Here is a 23351-nt window from a genome sequence, read left to right as displayed (position 1 = left end):
AGGAAATAACCATCAGTGTATAACTGGCTTTGCTGAAACAGATGCTTGCACAAAATTAACCTGAATATTGTAATCATGTTTTTTTGTGTACTGTATCTAGTTTGGAAATGTATGTATTTTTTCTTTACCACTTCATTTTTAAAATTCAATGTAATAGTTAATCAGCATGAAATATTATTTATAATATATATTTATGCTCATTGAAATTATTCTGATGCAGCAAATTGCCAAAATATTTACAGTGAACACCTTGATATAATCAGCATTTAATGAAGCGTTAGGAGGCTTGTTACAGCAAGTCACGCTACCTCTTAATCTTAATGTATAGAGATAAATTTGAGTATTATCAAAGCTTTGAGTGTTATTGCAGACTTCTTGGATCGCAAATTGTAGGGTAGGACATGGACAGACGGCAGCTCTGAAAGTGAAAGCACTGAATGACTGGGAGGTTTCTTCAGACCTTGTCCATGATAATAACCTGAGCGTATGCTGTGTCCGATCCTTGCATTCTTAGTATTTAAGGACGTTGTACACTGGCGAGTGCCGACTCATCATCATTTTTTGTTTGGCCTGCAAGCTAAGGTTTTGAGTTCTGTGAGAATACCTCAGCAGCCTTATGCCAAAGCAGGAGGGACCGTTACTTATAGCTATCACATTCTATATGCTAAGTTTGTTTCTATTGATATGTTGCACTAAATTACTTTTTTCTTGTGTTTGAACATCATTCCAAGACTTGATAAACACAGAAAAGCAAAGTGAGAATGATGAGAAACTTCATAAAGTTTTTGGACATTTTGAGAGAGGGCAGCAACTGGTTATCTTGTGCTGTTCTGAGTTATAGCGATTTCTTTTTTTTACCTCACTGAAGTGCTTGCTTTATTCTGTCACACCCAATTGTTTGTGTAGAAAATACTTTTGATCACAATATTAGAAGTCTTCTGTATGTTTTTAAATGCTAATAGAGGGCAGTTAAAATTCTGCTTGCTTTCTTTTCTCAAAAGATTGAACTTGACTTGATCACAGACACTGAATTTCTGTGTCAAAAAGAAGCAACTTAAACTTTACAGAGAACTGGCCTAAAAAGTTGCTTTTGTTGTCCTAAAAGCAATGTTATTTTTAACTAAATAGTAATAATTTTATTTTTTTAGTAAAGATTTTTCTTAATTTTTCATGAGACTGATCAGTGTTCTAAATACTGGCCAAATATATACCGGTTTATTCAGAAGTAATTGACATATTTTTTAAGTGCAGTTACTTATTTTCTCAAAATTGCGCTGCCTTTGAGAGAATTTGTAGATTTCCATGTCCTCATCAAAAACTCAAAAGTAAAACCTTTCTCTGCAGTGTGCATCTCAAAGGAAACAAAATTTGTTAGTGATTCAAATACAGAAATTCCTTAAAGAGCCTTTCTAAAATTTAGCAGAAATGGGGCTAAATTTGAGATAATTGGGCTTTTACTATGCAAACAAGGACTTAGTTTTTACACTGCACTTTCCTTCAGTCTTTACACTTTTTTGTAGGTTGTCAGCATAAATTGTTTCCATCTACACCTGATGGAGAAGACTTTGTTCCTGATTGCTCTATATCTCCACCCCTCTGAATTTTTTTTCAATAGGTGCACTAGGCCTTCCAATGAGGGGAATGAGCAACAATACCCCTCAGTTAAATCGCAGCTTATCACAAGGCACTCAGTTACCGAGCCACGTAACGCCAACAACAGGGGTACCAACAATGTCACTTCACACGCCTCCATCTCCGAGCAGGTATTTATTGATAGCCAATATTTCTGCAATTGTGTCTTTCTGCAGAGCACTTGTTAAACGTTCTGCATATTTTGCCTCGACTACTTTACAGTCTGATTAATTAAAAAAAAGAAGAAAAGCAGTTTCTATTGACCACTGCCTGTGTTAGGGAAATAATACTGTAAAACAGTAAGACAGGACTTACTGTAAGACAGTATTTGATTTTTGTATGTAAAGGACAAATTACTGGCAAATTCTGCTTCAGAATGTAAGAGGCTGTGTTTTGATTGTTCTGGTAAATATACGGTTAAAATTTTTGTATGGATGTCATACACAGTGTAAGAATGTTAAGGTAGTAGGTCTGAAGCACTCATTTAAAAAAGACCTGTAACACCTTTTCAAATGCATAATACTTACGTATTTATCTAAACCTGAGCAAGGACTTGATTAGTATGTATTGGATCATCTGGTATTTCTGAAGAAACCCAAAACTGAATTAATTATAGAGAGTAACCCACACATGCTGTATTGATGCTAAGCACAAATTAAGTTGCGACAGCTCAGAGTCCATCCTATGTTAGTAATCTAAATGAGTAACCAAATACTATTATACAGATTCATCTCTGTGGATGGTTTTTCTCTTTCAGGGGGATATTGCCTATGAATCCTAGGAATATGATGAACCACTCCCAGGTTGGTCAGGGCATTGGAATTCCCAGCAGGACAAACAGCATGAGCAGTTCAGGGTTAGGCAGCCCCAACAGAAGCTCTCCAAGCATAATATGTATGCCAAAGCAGCAACCCTCTCGGCAACCTTTTACTGTGAACAGGTAAGGCTGTTTGGTCAGACCATCCCTGTACACCCGTGGATGTGCTTAAATGCTGCTCTGGAAATCTAATTTTTAGCCATTAGAATAAAGCTCGAAAGCTGCTTTGTGTGTTCTGCTCTCCTGACAATAAACTTTGAGTCTGCTTTTAATATTTACCTAGGCTTTTTGAGGCCTCTAAGCTAAATTCTGTTTCTGACTATTCAGTTTCTACTGCTGCTTCTTTAAAATATGTGATGTTTCTCACATATTCCCAAGTTTGTTTTTGAAACATATCTTGGTTTTTTTTGGGTATATGCTTCCATTTTAAGACTGTTCATCTGTGAGTTTAGGAAGAAGTAAGACAGGATTTAAAAACACAATAGTTACTCTGGAAGAATAGTCTACTGATTCAGACACAGTAGGGACCTTCTGTTTTACTTTAAATTCTGGAATAATGTCAAGAAGCGTGGTTTACCATTCGTCTAAGGATTTGGTGCTCATTTGGATGCCAAAAGCTTCTCAATCACTTCTGCTCTTTTTCTAACTCTGGCCAAGGATCTAACACCATAGATCATTAGGCTTTATCTGTGTTCTGGTGCTGCATTTATACTTAGCTCATACTGATAGATTTGTAGTAAAAGTGTGTTAATTCTATTTAGTGTGTGTAGTCACAGCTTCACACAGCTGACTGCTTTCCAGGCTTCGTTTCACAACCTCACGATCTCTGTGCTCCCAATTTCATCCTTTTTCTCCCTTCAGGCACTTCCTTAGGGGTCTGACTCTTACACAGAACACAAACAAGCTCACAGCAGTCAGGTGCCACCTCTAACCCAATCTAGTATTTTACAAAATGGATAAAGGAAGGTGAAAACTGATGTCTCGGTTATCTGAAACTTCATCAGGCTGTTTAGTTCTGTAATTTCACACTACAATATAGGCATAAAAATGCTTTTCTCAATCACAGCAATAGAGATTCGGTAGTAGGGTTTATGTTCTTGGAGCATGAGACTTTGTATCTTGCCTCTGATTACACAGAATTTGCCTTTTCTTTCCTGTTAGGTGTAGTAGCAAGTAAAGGAGATGATAAGTTTAAAACATAATTTTATATTTTAAAGTATTTTTGAAACTTGAGCATCACAAAAGGTTGAAAGAGTAATATACTTTAAAACTCTACATGCAGAGGACAAGGATTTTGGAGATTGATACATGTATAGAAAATACTTGTTTAAATTTCGTTCAGCTGTAGAGTAGATAATGAAATCACTGTCTGTAGGAGCATTTGAATTTAAATTGTCATCTTTCACTGTTCGTGTTGTATATCTCATTTTCAAGAAGCTACAATTGTTACGAGTAGAGAAACAAAATATCACTGGAACAATGACAAATTCTTATTCCACAGTTGTTTAGCCTACAGAAGTATAGTTAGTGGTACATATTCAATTATTATTTAATTGGTGTGTTTAACAAAATTTTGAAATTATACTTGGGAAAAAAAGTGTGCTATTTCCATGACAGGTGCATGAATTATGTGACTTCCAAGAAGTGTTTTCTGAATGGCTGCCTTAGAGCAATGAAAGTTTTTAGGTCTTTGAACATAAAAAATAGTTTGCTTTCCTTTTCTTAGTTACATTGGTAAAATGGGTTACAAATAACTGTAGAGAAATAAGCGTTTTGTGGCCTAATCGCTTTCTTATTCCTGAAATGCTTAACATGGTTATTTCTAATTACTATAAAAACAAAAAAAACCTTGCATGAGAAATATGGCCTGTCATCAGGCTAGATTATATGCCCTCAGGATCGAGTTGTCTCCTGTTGGTGCTCTCACCAGGTCTAGAAATCACAGATGACACCAGGAATGTGTTTCTCTGGATGCATGAGGTGTCGGAGATCTGCGTGTCTTTCAAATACACCACCTTGGGGAAATAAAGCAGGAAAGGACCCGTGTTGGCTAGCTGTTCCCTTTCTTGATGTCTTGATCCAGAATGGAATGTTTGAGGCTATTTCAAATTGGGGTGAAATGCTTCAGATTTGTAACTGTGGAAAAAGTCTGCATAGGTAAAATTTCCACTAGTAAAATGTTTGACATTTTTAGTCACAGAGACTTCTAAAACATCAGCTTCCATCGTGTTACAAGGGAAAAATGAATGTTGTGATTTTCCACGGGGCAGAAATTCAGAATTTCGCTCAGTTGGGGCCTACGTTTGGGCTTCTCCCTGTCTCCAGCTCGCACAGAATGAAGTGGATCATCTGCGAGGGTGTCTTTCTGACCACAGTAGTCCTATATGATATTTAGATGTCTTCAAACATTTTTGTCTGACTATATGAAGCTTTAATTTAGCTGGTGTTCTTGTGTGGCAGAGACCATCCCTATGTTCTTAGTAGTGCCATATGTACTTGGTGATGATTGCACTCCATAACTGTTCAGCTTATAACTGAGTCATGACAAACTTGATGACTTCCATGGTCCAGCTTCCCTCCTGCAAATGAACGGCTTGCAGTCTGACTTTCCACTGTTGCATTTACTGCTGCTTCATTTTTCTGTATGAAATTATTGAATAATCATTATTTTTGTCATAACTTGTTGGTTGCCAGAAGTTTTAAGACACAGTGGCTATTAAAAAGCCAAGTTATTTTGATGTAATTCCAGTTGTCTTGATTGAGCAGTGACTGCTGCTGCTGCTCAGAGTTTTCAGAAGTGTAAAGGAAAAGAACTGACAACTGAGTTCAGGCTAATATGGGTTGCTTAAGCTTGAAATAATTTAAGTGTCTTAGTTTTTTTTTCCCCACTTAATGCCTTCCACTGGAAATTACAAAGTATGTATACCCTTTTGTCTGACTTCCTGGATTTTTTTCACAGTATGTCTGGATTTGGGATGAACAGAAATCAGGCATTTGGAATGAATAACTCCTTATCAAGTAACATTTTTAATGGAACAGGTGAGTTTACTCTGATTAAGGTTGATCTTAAAGTACAGTAGAGAGATTTTTTTGACTAAATGAGTCTAACTGAAAATAATTTGTTCCGTTGGAGTGCAGCTTTGTTGTAATTTTCAGTTTCATAGAAATGCTGCTCCAAGAGCGGTGCTATGAAATTGTTACTGCTTTGTAACAGTGGATTTTAATACTTTTGAAGACCAAGTGAAAGTATTCCGTAGAATATTCACTGTATGTCACATGACTATAGATTATACCTAGGCGGGTAGAAATGCAAAATAGCTTATGGAATTGAAAAGGGGATCAGAGAACAAAAGATCTTCCCATTATCTGTGAAAATATTCTATAGGGTAAAACCAGCAGGAAGGCATTTTTTAAAATCTCAAACTCCTTTTGAACAGCTGGTTTGTAGTAACATCCTTTCATTCTATTGTTTCAGTTGTGATTTTTCTCTGGGAATTACTTCTTCACCTGAATTTCATGAACTAGAGAGGGGAAAATATCCTTGTACATAAATGCCTTGGGTTTGTCCCTGTTGACATTTCTGTAGTAGGTGGTTCCGCATATGAAGTGACTTGAGGTGCTGGTGACATCACAGAGTGGAAGGGTTTGGGCGTCCCCTAGGACATTGTGACATCTTGATAGAATTGCAGCTCTGGCCTTGCCTATGGGATGTTTTCTGCTGCAGTTGAGAAATATTCCCATGTAACTTGTGCTGCATTGGCTCTACAGCTGCTTCAGCTTTATCTTACCTTACCTAAGGACAAAAGAGCTGCTGGATGCTGCTGCTAATATGGGTTATTATCTTCTCTCAAATTTCTTGCTGATAGCGCTTTAAATTTTAAACAGGCTGCCTATCCGAGTACTGTAATTTTGATAGTCTGCCAGTATTTTACGAGTGCAGTCTTTAATTCAAAGCAAGTAGACCTTGTTACTAAATACTGCTGACTTGCTATTGCTTAAAAACAAACCCCAAACATCTTGATGCTCTTTAGGCTGGTTTAATAACACAGAGGTTGTAGTTATTTGTAATAATTAAAGTAGGAGTAAAAAGATCAACTAGAAGAAAGAGAATATATCCTAAATTTATCTTGCACGTAATGAAGTCTTTGAGTAGAAAACTTAAGGGAATTTAAAATGTCTGCTTTTATTGTAGATGGAAGTGAAAATGTGACAGGACTGGACCTCTCAGATTTTCCAGCACTTGCAGACAGAAACAGAAGGGAAGGAAGTGGCAATCCAACTCCATTAATAAACCCTTTAGCTGGAAGGGCACCCTATGGTAAGACTACAGTTTTGAAAGCTCTTTGAATGAAATAGTTATTTACTTGAATCACCTTTTGCTGTTCATAAGACAGTAGATAGTCTTTTCAAAAATGCCAGACAGTTGAGCTCCTAAGTCTCATTTCTGAAAATAAATAATCAATTATCTCTGTGACTGGAGATTCCCCTAGACTTTTGTAAGTATTAGAACTTAACTGTTTTATTTTCACTGTCAGTAGAGGTTGTTGGGGTTTTCAGTCCATATAGTATGATTACTCTGCATCTGCTCACTCTAGATGTTTGTTAGGCGATAGGTTGTTGCCTAGTTGCACGTATATAAGGACTGTTGAAGCCTGAGTAGTAAACTTGAGAAATAATAAGTGATTACTAGATATGTTATTGTGTAAAAAGTCAGCAGCTGCAAACATACTGTACATTTTCACTGTTTATTGGTAGTACTTGATGTAGTACTGTTCACTGTCACTCTTATGATGCACATCAGATTTCAAAACGTAACCTGTAAGCTCAACTATTGTCAGTCAAATTCCAAGTTTGTGTCTTATATAATTCTTGCTGAACAGCTTAAAAATTAATTAAAGGAAAAACTTTAAGGTAGATACAAATCTTATTATTTTGGTCTGGAAAAAATTCAGGTAAGCTTAGTGTGAAGCACAATACTTTTTTTGTTGCTGCTTTAGTAGATTTTGTCATGCATGTTGCATCAGCTACTCTGAAAAGTTGCTTTTATAACCTAAAGTTATTTTTGTGACACTTGTCAAATTTCCAACTAAAAATACCCCAGTGTTTTCTAACTATAAAAAGCTAGTGTTTTTCAGAGATATCTCCAACTATAATTGGAAAGAAATAATAGATACTGCGTTATCAGGAGAAAATAGCCTCATGGTTTGGGTGTAACCAGGGCCCTCTGCTTCAGATAACTGTGAGAAACAGCTGAACATGTTCAACTCCAGTGCTTCTAAGCCCAGGGAAAAGTCAGTTCCCCAAATACAGGCACTGAAAAGTCACGCTGAGAGTGGAGAGCTAATACAGCTTGTGGTTTACATGAGATTTGGTCAGTCTCTGAAAGAGAAGCCGTTAGATGGAAAATTGATAGAAGGTAGGAAGGAGATCCACATAGATGTACTTCCAGAGTGGAGCTGGAGTTCAACATTCAGCAGCACTGCTGCATAAAAAAATCTGCAGTTGCTCTCGTGCTTACACTATTTCCCTATTTTGGTGGAAGCATAGCTGTTTGTATGACTGTGTGGTGCACCAGGAAAGAAATTTTTCAGTCCGAAGAGTTATCTTGAGCTTCTGCTTAATGCAGGGGATGGGTATGGTGGTAGAAACAATCAAGAAATAGGGATATGAAATGCACTGGGCGCTATCTCCAGCAACAAACAGTGGACAGCACTTTCAGTTGTGGTCAAGAAAAAGGTTTAAAATTGAGCAAAGGCATACTTTCTTCATGCTTAGCTTATTTAGGAAAATCAGACTTCAGACAATTTTTAGGTAGAATGAGAATGCCAACACAGTTAATTCATTATTGGTTTTATTCATGTGCTGGAAGAAATTGTGATAACTCTGGACGAAAAAGGTGAACAGCAGAAGCAAGACTAACTCAGGGGTTTTTTTTCTTAAATAAAGGAACTGTGATCTCCAACTTCAGAATACTAGAGAAAGTCTTACATATTGTCAGCTACTGAACTGTTTTAGATCCTATACATCTATTAAGAATCTTTGAAAGGTGGGCCCTAGACTACTAGTGTTTTGTCTTCCTCTAGTGCAGTGTTGTTTGCAACCAAATCGCTGTATTACTTCTCTGTCTCTCAGCAGAGTATTTGCCTTTGGGTGCGTGGTGTGGGGGCTTTTCTTTGGTTGTTTTTTGTTTGTTGGTTTGGGTTTGGGTTTTGTTTTTTTTAACTGTCATAAAAAAAAATGTTGCTTTTCAGTAGTCGGAATCCATGTTCCAATGTGACTGGCCTACTTTTTTTAAATTAGGGTCAGAGCACTGAGAGTTGCAGGCTAAATGCTTTCAGTTTTCATACTGAAAGTAGGAGTCGTTCTTATGTCACAGGCAAGTATTTCACTGGTGATATGTTCTGTTGCAAGTTAGCTGGGCATCCTGTAAGAATATGTGCTTCTAAAGAGATTGTGCTAAGAAATTCTTCGTGCAATTAGGGATGGAGGAAAAATGTATTATAATCTTAAAAGCAGTACATCCTTCCTTCATCAGTGGATTTCCTTAAATACCGCTTTAATAATGCCTGTAAAGATTATTTGATTATGTAGATGTGCAAAACAGGTGCTGTTCCTGGTAAAAGTACTGGGCTTCATTGTTAAAGCAGTGGATGTGTTTATGAATTTAACCCAGAGTGTTTCTCAGCTCACAAATAAGAGGCTTTAGTCTAATATGTGTGGATGTTCTAAATGAATATGCTTTGTTTTGGTCTACCTCTTTTTTTGAAAGTAATTTCTGCTGTACAGCTTGCACATAATGAAAATGGACAGTAAGCAAGATCAACAGCAGAAATTCTTGTCCTAGTAGTCATTTAATGTTATTCCTGCTTTCATTTTGATGATAGTTGGGATGGTAACAAAACCAGCAAGTGAGCAGTCCCAGGACTTTTCAATACACAATGAAGATTTTCCAGCATTACCAGGCTCCAGCTACAAAGACCCAACATCGAGTAATGATGACAATAAATCTGTAAGTAAACCTTAAATCTTCTTTTATTTTGAGTGTTCGTACTTCTTTTGAATATTATATTTTGAAACGGACAGTGACTGTATTTGTAATATAAGATTTTCAAATTTGCCCCTCTAAATTAATGAGAAATTTTGCATAAGCAACATTTCATGTGTAACTATGTAAGTGGAATATCTCAGGAAGTTTTTTGGTCCCAACAGTCACTACAACTTTGCTTCTGTAATTTCATATCTGTGTATCTTTCTCTCTTTGGGAGAGGGGTTGGGGAGGAACTTTTAAGAACACTGCAAAATGTTTTTTTGATAATTGAGAAGTATTTTTCAAGTTTTGCAATAATTCTTTTTCTGCCAATTCCAGCTCATTTTTCACTGTTCGTGCCTTTCATCAGTACTAGCAATTTACACATTCTAACGTCTTTCTTCAAAGCTTTAAAATCCATTAAAAGTTAGGTTGTACAATATCACTTCAAAGTAAAATTCTTGATGGGGAAATGAAATTACAAGGGACGAGCGCTTTTAAAAGAGACCATTGAATTCATGGGTGTGTTGTAGACTAGTGGGATACAGTGTATTGTAAGTATTGTTGTAATTATAAATAGATCACAAAATTATGGGGTTTTTTTGTTGTTTACTCTGAAAGATTTGTAATAAAAATTGCTTTTTTATTACAAATGAAGTTGAGTAATACGTGGATGGCAAAGAACAATTTCCTACAGTGTTTGACAAAATGTTCTCTTTTCTGATTGTTTTATTACTTACAATTGCAAAAAACACGTTAATCAGGGTGGCATAAATACTGATGAGCAGGTAGTAGATGTGGCTACAAACTCATGTGAAAACTGAAAAATGCAACTCATCAAAAAAAGGATGGGGGGAAGCCTAGCCCCCAGATGTTGTGACCAGGTTTGTCATGTGGAAAATGTTCTGGTACAGTTAAGGCTGAATACAGTAAGGAAGGAGGGAGTAAATGTGATTACATTGTGTTATTGCGGGCTTGTTTTAAAGAATAAGAGAGTAAGAAATAATAGTTATGGAAGATATCTTTTGTCAGTATATGGGCTCGTGGAGCACAATCACAATTTTCTTGCCAGATGAAGTGTTTATGTCTCTTTCCTGATAGCTGCAAATGTGCCAACTGTGTGTTGCTTGCACCTGAAGTTGGCTTGAGTTACTATCTGTTGCTGCATCATGGAGTGTTACGCAGAAGCAAGACTGTATGGGAAAAATACGTGATATGTAATGAGTCCAAAATATACTCTAGTCACAAGCACGTGAGAGATCTGTTGTGTATTCAAACTCTGGTGTAAAATATTTTCTTATCATTTTAGACTACAAGCTGCTGGCTCTTATTGTATGAGAGGTATGCTTTAGGAACTGGCAAAATAATACGTGAGGTTTGTCAACAGAACTTGAAAGCTTCAGCTTGGCTCCATTTTAGTGCCTGATTTGTTAGTGACTCAGTGTACTGGTTTAGAGTGCTTGACTGAAAGATATGGTCAACAAGTTTTTTCCATTTTTGTTTTTGTTTCCATCATGCCAACTCTACAAATTATTTTTAACAGAATTTGAGTACATCAGGAAAAACATCATCCAGCACAGATGGGCCCAAGTTTCCTGGAGATAAAAGCTCAACTACGCAAAACAACAACCAGCAGAAAAAAGGGATCCAGGTGTTACCTGATGGTATGCGTCGTTCTACTTTCTCTTCTTTACAAGTTTTGACAGTCATTTAGATCACCTTGTTGATTCCTCCACTTCTTGAGAGGAGAAAATTAATTTGTTCTTCTTGCCCAGGTCGGGTTACCAACATTCCTCAAGGGATGGTGACGGACCAGTTTGGAATGATTGGCTTGTTAACATTCATCAGGGCAGCAGAGACAGATCCAGGAATGGTACATCTGGCATTAGGAAGTGATTTAACAACACTAGGTCTCAATCTGAACTCTCCTGAGTAAGTTTCTGGTTTTTAGTACTGTCTTCGGTTTTGGTTTTATTATGCTGTCATTCATAAGAATAGGCTCACTTAGCTTACACAGCTATCAAACCCACAAGACATTTTCCCAAATAAAATTTGAAAATGTAATGACAGTAAAATAAAATAAACGAGAGAATTGTGCTTCAAGGCATACTGAGATCTTGTTATGCAAACTTTCAATAAATCTAGTGGTTTTCTTTGTTCTCATGACTTCTTCAGGACTTTCTTCAAGGAATTGATGGTGTGTTGTTCATAAATTTCATGTATATGTTATTTTTCAAATAATAATATTCCTTGAGGATAGCTACACCTAACTGTCAGCAGTTTGGGGGGTAAATTCGATTTATAGTAGTGTAATGCTAAACAGAGCATCTGCAATGTTACCCTGTGCCAAAGATTACTTTAAGGGAAAATGTAGTTTTATAGTTAACTTGCAGTCGCCCAGTTCACTGAAGTTTAGTCATCTAGGCTTCCTCTAGAGGCAGTGAAGAGGAAAAGCAGTTAGCAACTGCACTAATGGTAAGACAAGTGCTTAAGATAGGTGAGGTGAATCACCAGCCCAGGGTGCCTCTCTCTCTCCGCTAGTTACCAAAGGAACGTAGATCAGTTTTGGGCAAAACCACTTATCTTCTAGGTGACTGTAATTGTGAGAGAAGTTTAATTTCTGGTACTCTTGACTTTCAGCTGAGAATCTCTCATCATTTTGTTTCTGCAGAGATTTACGTAGTGTTAAGCTTATTGACAGGGTAGTATATGCATTTTAAGGTTTGCATACAATATATTGACAAAACAAAGACCAAACAGCATACATATGCACAATTTCCATGTTTCACAAATTTATATGGAGCTATACTCTGCATGCATGAGTTCAGGGAAGACTGATGAATGTGGATATAAAGGCGAGAGGGAAAGCGTAGGAAAAATGGCTTGTAATTTTTCTGTCTTGAAATAATTGGCATTAGTTTATGCATTTCTTTCTAGAGATGTAAGTTTTTAGAAATTACCATATCCAGAAATTCTTTCTATAGAGCTTGCATCAAAACTTAGTCAAATTGTTATGCCGTTGGCACTTCTAAAAATGTCTCAAAACAGACATCCAAAGTAAATTGTCTGTAGTTATTTGCAGAATGTTACATAAATGTAGTATCTTCTTCACATGTAGCATTAATCTCACAGGTCCCTTCTCCATGGAATCCAGATGTTTCCCCACTCTCAACCCCTTCTTCCACAATGTAAAGAGAATGCATAAAGGACAGTTATACTGGCCATGGGTTGCTGCTTTTGCTTGGTAGTCCCAGAGATTACAGCACTGACTGGGAGACTGGTCTCCTGAATCTACGCAATACTGAAGTAACTTGCCATTCTCAGTATGGGTTGCTCAAACTTCATTTGAGTCTGGTCAGCTGAAAGTAGAATGCCTTTGCTCCTTGAAAGAATTTGAAGTACATCTGTATCTGGATTCTTGAGTTATTTCTAGACACAGGTGGAATCTGGTTATTTTGTTTAGTTATACAGCTACTTTTCTCTAGGTGTTGACATGCAGAGTAGTAGCAGTGATACTACTTTTGGTGATACTATTCAATATTTTAGTCAGTTATTCATGAGTTTAATGACTAACATACATATTAATCTTAACATACCTATTGGAAAGTCTACATAAAACCTCATGGGTTTAGATAATACCTCATGTAGAGGAATACTATGCGTAATTTGATGCTGTGATGACTTGTACCTGTGTTTTGCTGCTCCTGACTACAGCATCCAAATTGTTAGTGTGTATTTGTACATGAGCAGTATTTGTACGTGGCATGCTGCTGCTTTTCCTTAGCAGCTATGCTGTAAATAGCTAGATTTTTAATCTTCAGTTACTGTATATAGTATATTTAGGGTCTTGGATGGAGAGAACAGGGTTAATGTTTAATCCAGACAGTTCTGTATTGTAAAGTTGGTTTTATTTTATACTACAGAAAAGCTTTGCAAATAGTCTGGACAGTCCTCCATGTCTGGCCTGCCATCTTGCCTTCTTTTCTTTAATATATGTTAGCAAAAGCTATATGAAAGAAAAATCATGATAAACTTTTGCTGATGTTGTGCTGGGATTCAGTTTATTTGTCATCACTGAAATTAAGAAGAGTAAAATCTTTACTGGTTAGTTTAAAAAAAAAAAAAAATCTGCCAGTACAAGCTTTTCATCCCCTTATAAGTCATAGGCTAATAAATCTGAACCCGGCAGGCTTGTGGCAGCTGTTCCTACGCAAATTTGAAAGTCTGTGTAAAATTTGACACCTAAAAAACATTGGGTTCCCTGGCACTTAAGTTAAAGGCATGATAGATTAAAAAGGAAGCCTTGGCCCTGTAGCGGTTTAAACCCTGTGGCAGTTTAAATGCAATCTTACTCCACATATTACAAGGAAAATGAATAAATGTAACTATTTCAGGAAAATGGGCTGGAAACTTCATTTTCTCTTTCCTTCTCACCCCAGGTGGTGATTTGGGTTATGTGGTATGGTGTTTTAGGTTTGCAAGGTTGGTTGTGGGGATTTTTCGTTTGTTTGTTTTAGTTTTTAATTTTGGTAAATTTGTGCTTTGCTTTTTGTTCAGAAATCTTTATCCCAAATTTGCGTCACCCTGGGCATCATCACCTTGTCGACCTCAAGACATAGGTAAGGGAGAAATAACTATTCAATTCAGTATTAATGTTTGCAAATGTTATTCATTTACATGTCTTAATAGTTGCATCAATTCCGATTCTTTTTTAGACTTCCATGTTCCATCTGAATACTTAACTAACATTCACATTAGGGATAAGGTGAGTACGTGTGTGTGTATGCTTATTTTTTGTTAATTTATTACTAGTAATTTTCTAAATATTCTTTCAGATAGGTAATGTTCAAAATCAGTGCGTTTTGTGGAGGTCCTCGATCTTTTTAGGACCAGTGATGCATGAACCATTTAATTGGACACATCATGCACCCATTCCACCTTAGGAAAAGAAAGGGAAGACGAAACTGAGAATGGGCATGGTTTGCTAAAGAACACATTATGTTTGTAAGAGTATGCCCTTCATGCAAAGCAGAAGTTTGTTACAATCTGTGTACTGTAACATTCAAATGCCATACTAAATCGAGATAGATTTTCTTGAGATAAGCCCAGAATTGTGGTTCGAGATATTCTCACATTTATCTGTTGCTTTCTGTATCTACATGAGTAGGGATTTTTTTCTAAGATGTATTTTCTTTCAACTGTTCTAGTTCCATAAGAAGGATCACTGAGAAATAGTGTAAGAAGTCGTAGTAATGTTACTTAATAGAGTGTGAAGTGGGCAAATACAAGTAAAGGTTTTTTGAGCTTTTTTTTTTAATTTAAAAAATAAGTAGATGAGGATACACACAGGTGCAAGGAGAAACGTCTGTATTGCTGATTCATTATTCCTGTTTATTTTTCTGTTGTATCTATTTAAGTTGGAAAGGTTAACTAAAAGTGAAGAAAATTATTGTTTTAATTATTACTCTTGTTACATTAGAGTATCATTTGCAACACACTTAGGATGGAAGCACATTCCGGATGTATCCTTGTGTTATTTAAGTGGGATAGTATGTCTTAAACCATTTATCTATTGTGATTTTTCATCCTCGTTTTCTTCAATCTTTTGCAGCTGGCTGCAATAAAACTTGGCCGATATGGAGAAGATCTCCTGTTTTATCTCTATTACATGAATGGAGGAGATGTATTACAGCTATTAGCAGCAGTAGAGCTGTACGTTCAAACTATTTTGTCAGTCTTACATGATTTAATCTATTGCAGTAATGAAGTAGTAGATGTAAAAAAACAAAACCCAACAAGTTAGACACTGAAAACAGTCAATCTAAAGCTGGAAACCTTTTTTTAAATACCTCCTCCAACCTTGGATTCATTTTGTACTTTTTTATTTATTCATATAGCAGAAATCAAAAGTCTGTCTCATAAATTTTGCATTATTATGAAGCACTGTGGAAAAAGTGGCAAGTGCCAGTCATCATTAAACATCTGTCTTATCTTCAGCAAAATGAAAACCAGTAAATAACCGTAAAAAGAATTTGTTGTTTGAACTGTCAGATTTCTTAAAGTTTCATATGTGATTAGTTTGAGGTGTAATAATTGTATGGAAGAGGTATGAGATCACAGGTGTAACGATGTCTTAGAAATTTTTGTTTTGGTTTTGAACACATTGTATAGTTTTGATTGAAACCCTTAGAATTGTATTTTATGAAGACAAATTCAGAGAACTAACACTAAAAATTATTTTTCCTTCCTATTGAAAATGAAAAGATTTAACCGGGACTGGAGATACCACAAAGAAGAACGAGTATGGATCACCAGGGCACCCGGCATGGAGCCAACAATGAAAACCAATACGTACGAGAGGGGAACATACTACTTCTTTGACTGTCTTAACTGGAGGAAAGTAGCTAAGGTATCTCTTTTCCTTTGTGCAGCTTTTTAAGTCTGTCAACTGTGTATTTTTAAAAAGACAAAAGTAAAACCCAACCTTCTCCCCCAAAACCTCAAACTTTTTGACCTCCCATTGTTAAAGTTCGTTATCGTATTTTCTGGTGTGTGAGGGAATAGAGATTGCCTGAAACATTGGCTTGTTTGTGGAAAGGGAGGAGATGTCTCTCTACTTGCTGTGCTCTCTTTGGGAGGTACAGGGATGTAGAACTTACGAGTTCTGTTTAGATAGCAAGTTTTTTTCTAGTACAGAATAGAAAGCATTATTTGGCACAGTAGAAATAACTTGCAGATATTTTATTGTTTTGCTTCACATAATTCAATAGGGACCTACTGCACCTCACTTTGGAATTAAAAATAAGGGGGGGGGGGGCTGGTTTTTTTGTTTTGTTTGGGGTGTTTTTTTTGGTTTTGGGGTTGTGTGTTTTTTTCAGATATTGTCTCTCGTTGAGCATACTGCAGGATTTCTGTGCTCTGTTGTTTGAACATCAGAGTACTTTGAAATAAATCACTTCTTTTAGGGTGGAGGCATATTTTCATGGTGCTGGTTTTCTGCATTCTAGGCCAAGAGGCGTTAAAAAAAAATCCAAAAGCCACGGTCTTCTCCCTTCCCACTTCTGATAATCTGTTCTTTTCTGTCCATGAATAGCCAGTAATGTTCATCCTTGATAGCCGAAGAAATTCGTAGAATTGTACTTCGTTTTCTCCACCTTCCCCCAAAGATAGTTAATTTTCGATATCTTGTAAATTCTAAGACCATCCAACTTCCAATTCCAGCTTTTAAAACCATCTTGTACAATGCCTTTTCCTTGCCAGATCCCAATTTCTGTGATTCCTCTTCTACACTAAAGCGGAGATTTTTCTAATGCAGAGATGTGCCAAAACACTATTTGAGAAATCAGGAGTGCTAACATTCACTAACCTGGCAACAGGTGTGTTCTTTTGAAAATAGCCTGCCCTACAAGGTGATGCATTCAGCTTCAGCTGGAGCTGAAGAAAAGATAAATTCACAGAATATGTAAAACCATTACACCTACCTACAGTCTGCTTGAGTTAAATAGTTTGTCAAGAATCTCATTCCCCACTCAGGTTTGATTATGTTAGATTTTATGAATGTGACCTGATTTGCTTCAAGTTTTAACCAACATATTGAGCTCATTGATGAGAGAGCAAACACTTTTCACACAAAAACTTCCGTGTCAGACCTTCTGTAGATACGGTGTCACACTCTTGATCTTCTCTGAAACACACTTACCAGATCTGACAAAATTAATCTTGAAGCCTTGAACACAACAGATGTGATTGCAGCATGTTGAAACTATGTTTTGTGATTCCATGTGCTTAGGTTTTTCATTTAATAAGAAGTCTTTTCACCTGAAGCTTAAATTACAAATTATTTGCTGAAAAGGCATTTCATTTCTGTGAGTAAGTTGCGTCTATACACTTGGAGGTTAGGAAATATAATGATGTGATCTCTCCTCAGAAATTAACATTTTAATTGCCCCAAATAATAGGGGAGGCTCTTCAGTCTATTTGCATGTGTGACTCGTTACCTCTGCTGCCTTTCCCCTGACCATAACAAAACCAAGATTTTGTAACTGAAAGTTTTAATGGCAAGCTGCGCTTTTATGGTTTTTCGTATGTGCAAGGTAGTGTCAGAACTCTTCAGCAGAAGCATCACTCTGCTCAGAAGAAAACCCAAACAAAAGGAAAGTTTTAATTTCTACTTGAATTATTTATTTGCAGCTTGGTATACTTTCTTAGGTTTTTCGAGATGCTGTTTAAAGCTGTTTGATTATTACAGAAGATCATCAGAGAAGTGATAAATTTTTGAAAGGATAGATTTCTTCTTTGGAGTTAACTGAATGTGTTCCATTTATTTATGAGCAAGAGCAGCCTCATGTGTGTTCATATATCAATGGAATTGAGTTTTTACCCTATATTAAACGTTTCTTTTACTAGGAGGAAGTAGTGCCCATTGTGTAAGGATAGTAACCTCTTTGGTGTCTCTTCCTTTTCTACCTGTAGTAAATGCATGAAGCTGCTACTCTATTCTTAACCATTGCTTTTAAAGACAGTATATTCCCTGTTTGGAGTCCTGAGTGCTGTCCTGAAATTCAGCATCCAGTGCTTGAGTTGTTAATTAGCACACTACGTCCTTCCTCTTTTCAAGAGTAGAACTGGCTTCATCTAGTAGGCATTCCTAGAGATGCTGCAATGAAAGACAGATATGAATCGCTACTACTCTCCGAATGATCTTGCCCAAGATCCACACAGATTCTCTTCTCTTTGGTTTGCATACTGAAAATATTTCCCCCAACATTAAGAAGCAATTGGTAGCTAATAAGGAGAGGGACAGTATTTTCTAAAGTTTTGCACCTGCAGTGGTAAGTGAACAAGGAACGTCTCTTCGTCCATCTTTAAGCCAGTATAGATGCTGCTTTTTGGGTCCCATTTGGAATTTTTGAGCTAGCTGTAGGATTTCTACCATCTCCTTTGAACTACATAGTCTAGAATATTTTGTCCTCAGGGCACTTCCTATTCAGCTAACTTCTTGTTTTGTTTTAATCTATTAATGCTATGGATCACCTTAAGCAATTCCTTTCTATCTTTAGTATTCTTCCCTATTATTGTTTGTACACATGCAGACTGATGTAACTTTACCATCAAAACAAGTTTTCGGGGTGACATGAGAAATGGTTGATTTCTTTGCACGGAACAGTTTATTTAGTCACGCATGCTAGAAGTTCCCACACACATTTAGTATTCATTATTCTTGGTTAATAAAAGTTATTTATTTTTTAGTAATTACGTCCATGTGGAGAATGAAACAATTTAACAGATGTTTGTCAATGGCTAAGTGGCATTTTTTTACATTTTATTTGTATCTGTTTATATTAAAACAATATCAATGCTACTGTTCACATTCTAAATCACAGTAGCCCTGGAATCAAAAGCAAAAACATAAACTATGCCTGTAATACAATTATTTTTCTGTATGCAATAAATAATTCCCTTGTAGTTTTCAAAAATACTTTGTCAGTGAGTTCTTTTTTTGGTATAGCCATATATAACTTCACGTGTTTTTATACACTACTGGACATTGGACTTTAGCATTGCTGATGCAGGGATGCAAATCAAAAAGACTCGTCTAAGCTTGTTTATTTTAAAAATCAATGACAGTTTGAAGTATCAACTTATGTCCTTCTAAAGAAAATTTGGTAGGGAATCACATTCCCTCCTTTTAAATGAGAGGTTTCCAACTTGTGGCACACGAAGGACCGTCCAAGCTCCTGAGCATTCCTTTCCGACACACACCTTGCTCGCAGCTACCGCTGCCCGTAGGGGCACACAACCACCTTGAGTCTGGAAAGCCTTTTTTAGGCTACCAGCACTGCCTTACTGCTTTAAGTAGCCAATTTCCATGGGTAATTTTGAAGGCATTTCAGAGCATGTGAAGGTTCAGATAACTGGTTGAAGCTTTTATTATTGACTCTTCACTTTGTTTACAATTTTCTTGAAGAAGCAATTCTCCGACATCTGACCATAGATCGATAGTAATCTGCAGACCCTTCCATGATTGTGTGCAAAATGGAAACTCTGAAAGCCAGGAATGGAAGAGAAGTTTGAGTGGTGTTTTTTATGTTCTAAAATAACTTCAAAATTACTGAAGACCCACCCAATCTAAATCAGCCTTTGACACCAAAATACCCCCATAGATTTCTATACCTCGATCTTGCTTCTGAGAACAGGAGAGAGCAGGCATTTCTTCAGTATCACACATTTATGTATCCGCACAAAAAGCGAGCGTACACCAGCTGGCATGCAGTGTTAATTAGGAATGCCAAAAGCAATTGACTTGTATATCTACCAAAAAAAGCCCAAACAAACCCACCAGGAAAGAAAGAAACAAACAAACAAACCTCAACCAACTAAAAAAACCCTTGGTTGGAGTAGAGGGGGGGGGAAACCAGAAATGAAGCAGATGTGCAGCACTTCAGTGCAGGTGGCTGTAAACTCACATAGGTTTTGCTGGGATTTTCCAGTTTTAGGAACAGTGTTCCCTGAGGAATACAGGCTTACTGAATTTTCCTTACCATGCTGAATGTTCTTTCTATTCTAGATGAACCTTGGTTTTGCCTTAAAGAAGAGAGGTCTAAGAGTTGGACTTCCTAGATTGTATTTCTGGTCTTTCATTGACTTGGTCTTTAGTTTGTCTACCTGTAAAAACTGGAATATTACACTATTTAATCTCTTTAGGGAGTGTTCTAAAATAATCTGTTCACCTCTTGGTGTTTGCATCCATATATAAAAATAGTGGGGTAAGTTTGCTCTGCAGATGTAGATGATGTTCCACTGAGGTTCTCCACCGACTTAGGCAAAATAAATTACTGCGTGTGTCAAAAGTAGCTGTTGTTGCATTACCAAGTAGCAGCATTAAAGAATAATTCTAAAACTTCTGCTTACTCTGCTTCTTGAGTGAAGATAAAACAGGGATGAGACACAGATAAACTGCTGAAAGGATCTGAAAAATGTAAGGCCTAAGTAAGTCCTTGTACATTTTTGCGAGAGTGAAGTAACAAGCACCAAATGTCAAAGTGCGCTAATTAGGGCTGTGTGCGCAAATGAAGGTCACAGGGAAGGCAACTGCACTTTTCACTGTAATAATCGGGATGCATTTAGACATCAGGGGTGGTTACCATCTTAGTAGTAGTAGTTGCTGTAGTCAGAAGAATTCCTACTGGATCAGTGAAATGTTTTACAATAATGCAAACCAGACATCCTCAAACAGAAGTCGGGTGATTTTGCCAGTGAGACAGTAAAGCTGCTTGTTTATGAACCAGTAGCCTGTGTGGCATCCGAGCACATGGGCGAAAATTTTTGTTCTGTGTGGTTGTTTATAAAACACCAGCAGAATGTCTCATTAAAGACATTGGCAAATTGCGATACAGGAACAAGGAGCTCAGGATGTGCAGGAGGGCTGGGTGAGTCTGAAGTTTAACTCGGAGTGTGAAATATAGCACAATATTGCGAAATTCTGGCTTAAATAGGTTTCAGTAGTTTGTCTCTAGCATTACAGCTAATGTTCCACAATTTTGTGATAAGCAGGAGAAACCTAGCTAGTTGAACTTACAATCAGTAATCAGTCTGGTAGTATGGCACACAATATCCCAGAACAGGTCATCCAAAATAAGTCTCTGTACATCCAAACGGTGGAAAGACAGCAGCTTTTATTCATAGTTCAGCTCATGCCGTGATTGTGTATTTGTATTTTGTGGGTATGTGTATATATAAAATTGTTTGAGATGGTAACTAGGGTTCTGAGAGTAATGTAACATTGAAAAGAATAGGAGGGCCTACGTGTCGGAGGTGTAATGGCGTAGGATACTGGCTTTTTACTAATTAAATATAGAATCCCAGAGAGTGAAATCATGTGTTTCTGCCTTGAGATAAGTTAGGACTTGATCTGTTCCATATTTGTGCTTTTCAAGTATGGCTGGTAGAACAAACAATTCTCAACAGGTAAATGTTATGATACGTTGTTTTACTTGGTTTTGTCCTTTTTTTTTTTTTTTTTTTAACTGTAGGAGTTCCATCTGGAATATGACAAATTGGAAGAAAGGCCTCATCTGCCATCAACCTTCAACTACAACCCTGCTCAGCAAGCCTTCTAAAGACTTCCCTTTTCTTGGGGTATGGCTGTCTCAGCACAATACTCAACATAACTGCAGAACTGATGTGGCTCAGGCATCCTGGTTTTAATTCCTTGAGGATCTGGCAATTGGCTCATGCGAAGGGTCACCATTTGAGGTCCTGCCTTACTAATTATGTGCTGCCCAACAACTAAATTTGTAATTGTTTTTCTTTAGTTTGAGCAGGGTCTGAATTTTTGTTTTTGTTTTATTTTTTGCCAGCAGACAAGCTTGGGTCTGTAAAGACAAGCGAGTACACTGACAAAAGTTTACCACTTAGTTTTCCAAAATGTAAAAACAAAAAAAAAAAGGAAAAAGACAAAAAATTAGACAACAAAATTTGCATTGTTCATTGTAGCACTATTGGTAATAAAAAATGTTTGTGCATTTTTATGTGAAGATCCTTCTCGTATTTCATTTGGAAAGATGAGCAAGGTTTGCTTCCTTCATTTTACTTCCCCTTCTGTTTTTGAAAGGCAGTTTTCGCCAAGCTTAATGCAAGAATATCTGACTGTTTAGAAGAAAGATATTGCCACAGTCTCTGGTTAGTTTCCAGAGTTGTGTATTACTGAGCTTCATCTTTCCAGAATGAGCAAAACACTGTCCAGTCTTTGTTACGATTTTGTAATAAATGTGTACATTTTTTTTAAATTTTTGGACATCACATGAATAAAGGTATGTATGTACGAATGTGTATATATTATATATATGACATCTATTTTGGAAAATGTTTGCCCTGCTGTACCTCATTTTTAGGAGGTGTGCATGGATGCAATATATGAAAACGGGACATTCTGGAACTGCTGGTCAGGGGACTACTTTGTCGCCCTGTGCACTAAAGGGCCAGATTTTCAGCAGCCAAGGACATCCATACCCAAGTGAATGTGATGGGACTTCAAGAAGTGAACTGAGACAATTCACTCTGGCTGTTTGAACAGCAGCGTTTCATAGGAAGAGAAAAAAAAAAAAGATCAATCTTGTATTTTCTGACCACATAAAGGCTTCTTCTCTTTGTAATAAAGTAGAAAAGCTCTCCTCACTGCAGTGTTGACTTTGATTTGAGATTGTGAAATTATTTCTTCAAAAATGAAAAAAAAAAAAGTTGAAGTATTAAAACTACCAAGCTGTACAGTGGTTAAGACATTTGAAGAGTCTTTTTGCTGCTGACAAGTAAATTTATGAGAGACTTCTATATTCTTCTCCACAGTAAAATTTCCACAGCCAAAAAGTTTGGTTAACCTTGGTTTTGGATCCCCTCTCTGTGATAACAAATCATTTTTAGAAAGGCAGGTGAGTAACATTTCACATGATAGAAAGATGCTTCAGAACTCATCACAAGAGGAACACTTGGAAGAAGCTGGATTTACAGCTGGTCGTAGCCGAGTTCCAGGTTCGTATTTTCCCACTTAAAGCAGAAATAAATTCCATTTGATGAAAATTGTAACTGTTCCCTAGGGCGGAGGAGGACAAACCTGAGCGATTCGGATAGTTCCCTTTTTCTTGAGGTGGCTGCCGCTTCTCATCGGGTTGCCTCTGGTGATGCAAACCGTTTCAAAATACCTGAAATTGCCAAAGCAAGAAAAGAAAACAAAACACATGACAGTGAATTGGGGGGGAATGCTTTTAGGTTTTTACCTGTTTCTCTATGTAGTGCAAAACCAGCTTGTTGGCATGTATTGAATTATGCTTGGAAATTGGACCATTCATGGCATTGCTGTGGTTCTCTATCAGATGTGTA

The 23351-nt window shown here is 36.9% G+C and overlaps 1 protein-coding gene across 4 annotated transcripts in view; it reads left to right on the top strand.

The window, feature by feature from the left end:
* The window catches only part of CNOT2 (CCR4-NOT transcription complex subunit 2), an 89103-nt gene extending 66804 nt beyond the window's left edge, over positions 1–22299 (top strand). For all 4 annotated transcript variants that reach the window (XM_075428983.1, XM_075428984.1, XM_075428981.1 and 1 more), the window contains 12 exons: positions 1616–1763; positions 2390–2572; positions 5409–5488; positions 6642–6767; positions 9334–9458; positions 11020–11140; positions 11252–11408; positions 14034–14095; positions 14192–14241; positions 15088–15188; positions 15741–15885; positions 21509–22299. In XM_075428983.1, coding sequence (XP_075285098.1) covers positions 1616–1763; positions 2390–2572; positions 5409–5488; positions 6642–6767; positions 9334–9458; positions 11020–11140; positions 11252–11408; positions 14034–14095; positions 14192–14241; positions 15088–15188; positions 15741–15885; positions 21509–21595 — 1385 coding nt within the window. In that variant the 3' untranslated portion in view covers positions 21596–22299. The remainder of the gene's footprint in view (positions 1–1615; positions 1764–2389; positions 2573–5408; positions 5489–6641; positions 6768–9333; positions 9459–11019; positions 11141–11251; positions 11409–14033; positions 14096–14191; positions 14242–15087; positions 15189–15740; positions 15886–21508) is intronic.
* The last annotated feature ends 1052 nt before the right edge of the window (positions 22300–23351 follow it).

The sequence above is a fragment of the Opisthocomus hoazin genome, chromosome 8 (assembly GCF_030867145.1).
Source record: "Opisthocomus hoazin isolate bOpiHoa1 chromosome 8, bOpiHoa1.hap1, whole genome shotgun sequence".
Taxonomy (NCBI): Eukaryota; Metazoa; Chordata; class Aves; order Opisthocomiformes; family Opisthocomidae; genus Opisthocomus; species Opisthocomus hoazin.
Note: the sequence above shows the minus strand (reverse complement) of the source record. Positions and strands in the feature narration are given on the sequence as shown.